The 3,276-nt window shown below is 35.6% G+C and overlaps 1 protein-coding gene across 1 annotated transcript in view; it reads left to right on the top strand.

The window, feature by feature from the left end:
• Positions 1-448: 448 nt before the first annotated feature.
• Positions 449-3,276, top strand: part of LOC106467263 (zinc finger protein rotund-like) — a 155,978-nt gene continuing 153,150 nt past the window's right edge. The window contains exon 1 of the mRNA XM_022395400.1: positions 449-496. Coding sequence (XP_022251108.1) covers positions 454-496 — 43 coding nt within the window. The 5' untranslated portion in view covers positions 449-453. The remainder of the gene's footprint in view (positions 497-3,276) is intronic.

Here is a 3,276-nt window from a genome sequence, read left to right as displayed (position 1 = left end):
GCGCGAAATTCCAAAAACAAACAAACAAATTTCGTGTTATTTATAATATCGCTATATATGATCTTCGTCGTTCAAGCAGTTGAGCTGATGTCTTTGTTTGTAATTCATAAGTTTTGTAGAAAAATTTAATTTTTATCCGTTCGTCTACTCTCTGCCTTTCTGCTTAGTTGTTTATCTGTCTATCTTTGGTTTATGCGTTTATCTGTTTGTCTTGTGTTTATATTTGTGTCTTCCTTTACAGTTTATTTGAAATCAAAGTAGAATCACGAATAAAATCTCAACAAACGTTTGAAGCTACATGTCAGTTAGACACATCACAATAGTTTTGATTTCTGACAACTTTTAGAGTGACAGGATTCTGTTATGTTACATTCTTTGAACCGCCGTTAGCGTCAGACATTGTGTACCAAAAAAAGTAAACATTCTTTTTTTTTCTCTTCTTTTCAGACCAAAATGAATAACCCTGACCAGCACAATACACCGCCAGTTCAGAAAGGTAAGACCGCTAAGTTAACTTCCTTAACTGCTTTATGTTTAAGGTAAGGGTCCATTAAGCCAACTTACCAACTTTCTGCCTATGCTTGTGGCGTTAGGTACAGGAGGGGAGAGCATTATACTTTGGGCTTATATAGATATATGTGTGTGTAACAGAGACGGTATTAGACCCCCCCCTCCATCACCGCATTTCCTTAGAGTGACATATGTCTGGGTCCATGTCAACTGAACGTGAGGGGTCTGGTAATTCCGAAATGTTCCCACACATATCATCCAGTGTAGACACAAAGTTCTTCATACCTGATTAACTTGAGTTGTGCTGAGAAGACGTAAGTGTCAACACTTTGTATTTATAAGAACTAACACATACGCATATATATATATTATACACTCATTGTGCCTATTGTGTACAAGATATGACTAAGGTGCTATATAAAATCCCAGACAACTAGGCCTAAATAAAAAAAAACTGTCGCACGTATAGGGCAAATAAATAAAACTAGGATTCAAACTACAATGTGGCTAAGGTTAAAAATGTACCGTAGTTAGAGAGATATATGTGGAAGTAGGGGGCTTCTCAACAGAAGAGGTACGCCCTCAATCAGATCTGTCCTCTGGTAGTAAGCCTGAAATGAAATCGGAACTGAAATTTGAGAAGTAGCTATGGGTCCTCAAGCAGGCAACGTTCCACAAACTAAAACTATCACAGGCTACAACCAGTCGTGAGAAGATAACAGAAAACCAGTTAATCAAATACAATACTTTGATACCAACAAACCACTGGAGCAAATAAGTAAAACGTCCTGCCTATAGATTACATTCTGGGTCACACACCTGTATAGACAACGTTACGAAGCCGAGGATATCCAAGGATATCATTATTACGATGAGAAAAATGAAAACTATCTTCAAAATTCCAAACTTCTAGTAAAAAAAAAAACACCATTTTCTTCCTTGATCAGTGTGATGTTAAATAGTGCACTGTGCAATATTATTTGTATTCTATGTTTATCGCCTAATTGTCTGAAATGTAAAAAATAAAAATATGTACCATCTTGGTAAGGAGGCGCCATTATATTCAATCGTTGGTGTTATAATTAACACAGTTTGTGTGTGTGTGTGTGTGTGTGATATATTTAGATATAAAGACGCTATTTCGATTCAGTTAACAATGCAAAAGTAAACACATGTGGAAAGGGTTGAAAGAGAACTTCCCGTAATTCACTCATTTCGGAATGTTTTAGAACGAAAAGATTGAACAGCTCGATGGTATTTTTAGCGTACGTGCACAAAATAATCTGTAGATTGTCTGAAACCAATGAGTACAGCCAGAAGAATATACTTGGCACAAATCCAATTTCCTGTGGGTTAAGCCTAGTTTTTCAAACCCACGATTACTCCGAATCTTTGGTTTCATTAAATAAACAAAGTTTTTATATTTTAAATGTATTAAGGGCTCTTTTATAACCCCAAAACTAAGGTTTAGCCTGAACCTTAATCATTAACTAGGCTTAGCAGATGTAGCATATAGCAGAATCCCGGATTCGAATCCCGTCCAGCTATATGCTACATCTCCTAAGCCTAGTTAATGTTCTTGGAACATAGAAAAGAAAACAATGCACACTGCAGAATGATAAGGAAACAGAATTGTAGAAAATTTCAGTTTAGCCCATCTTTCTTTTGTTGTGCTTATCACGGTAGAATAATCGGTGCCTGGCATGTTGAATTGATTGTTTTTATAAGCAACAGAGCGAATAATTGAGTTAGAAAAGTTTACATTCTTGTCGTGTATCAAGCACAATAACAGAAATCAAAATGTAGACGCGGAACAAGTTATGCTTCTGAACATTACAAAAAAGATTTATCTTAATTTTGACGTTTATATACTTGCTAATATTTAAGCGCCATCTGTTGTTAACATAGGTACTTATTTAGATATATTTTATTTGAAAAAGACATTTGACAAATTTCATAGTTTGCAAGTACAAATAAACACAACTGCTATAAAATAATAATGAGAGCAACCAAAGAGATTCCATACCCTCGTCCCGCCGTTCCTTTTCGAGATTGCATACGTTTATACTGAATAACGTCATATTTCAGCTTCGAAAACTCAAAAAAAAATCCTCTTCAGATTCAGAATGATCAAAGATCCGGATCATTTTTTTGTAGTGTGATGAGGAGTTTCAACCTTAATGTGCCCATGAAATTTGGTACAAATCCGATCACACTTTCCAGAGTTATTAACCCAAAACCACGAAAATGCCATATTTACCCATTATAAAAATATGTTTCAAAATGATCCAGAATCCGGATTTGGATCCGGACCAAATTGAGAGAGGACTGTTCCATACTGACTCCCCATCTTGTGTAAAATTTTCGTGTACATCGGTCTATTAATTTTCGAGATACGAGCGCGGAAACACAGACATACACGGACCTCTTTATATTATATTACAGAATTAAATCCAATAATAAACCTTTTGCAATTTTACACTACTGCTCTTCATTTATCACCATAGTGGTGTATATTATACGTCTTGACGTATATTCTTATCAGGTTTTGAATTATGTTTAATTGGAAATAAGACCTGATCTATCACAATAGCCAATGAAGGCTACAGAAATCGTTACGATTTAAATGGTTAAGACAGAATTTTTGTTGACCCATTGTATATTGTTTTTCAGACAGCGCAGACAAGACACACATTCGTAAATCGAGAAGTAGTTAGCGTGCTAGTCTGCGTATCGGAAAGCCATGCTATTGCCGCTGAACATGTG

Source organism: Limulus polyphemus, unplaced genomic scaffold, assembly GCF_000517525.1.
Source record: "Limulus polyphemus unplaced genomic scaffold, Limulus_polyphemus-2.1.2 Scaffold2548, whole genome shotgun sequence".
Lineage (NCBI taxonomy): Eukaryota > Metazoa > Arthropoda > Merostomata > Xiphosura > Limulidae > Limulus > Limulus polyphemus.
Note: the sequence above shows the minus strand (reverse complement) of the source record. Positions and strands in the feature narration are given on the sequence as shown.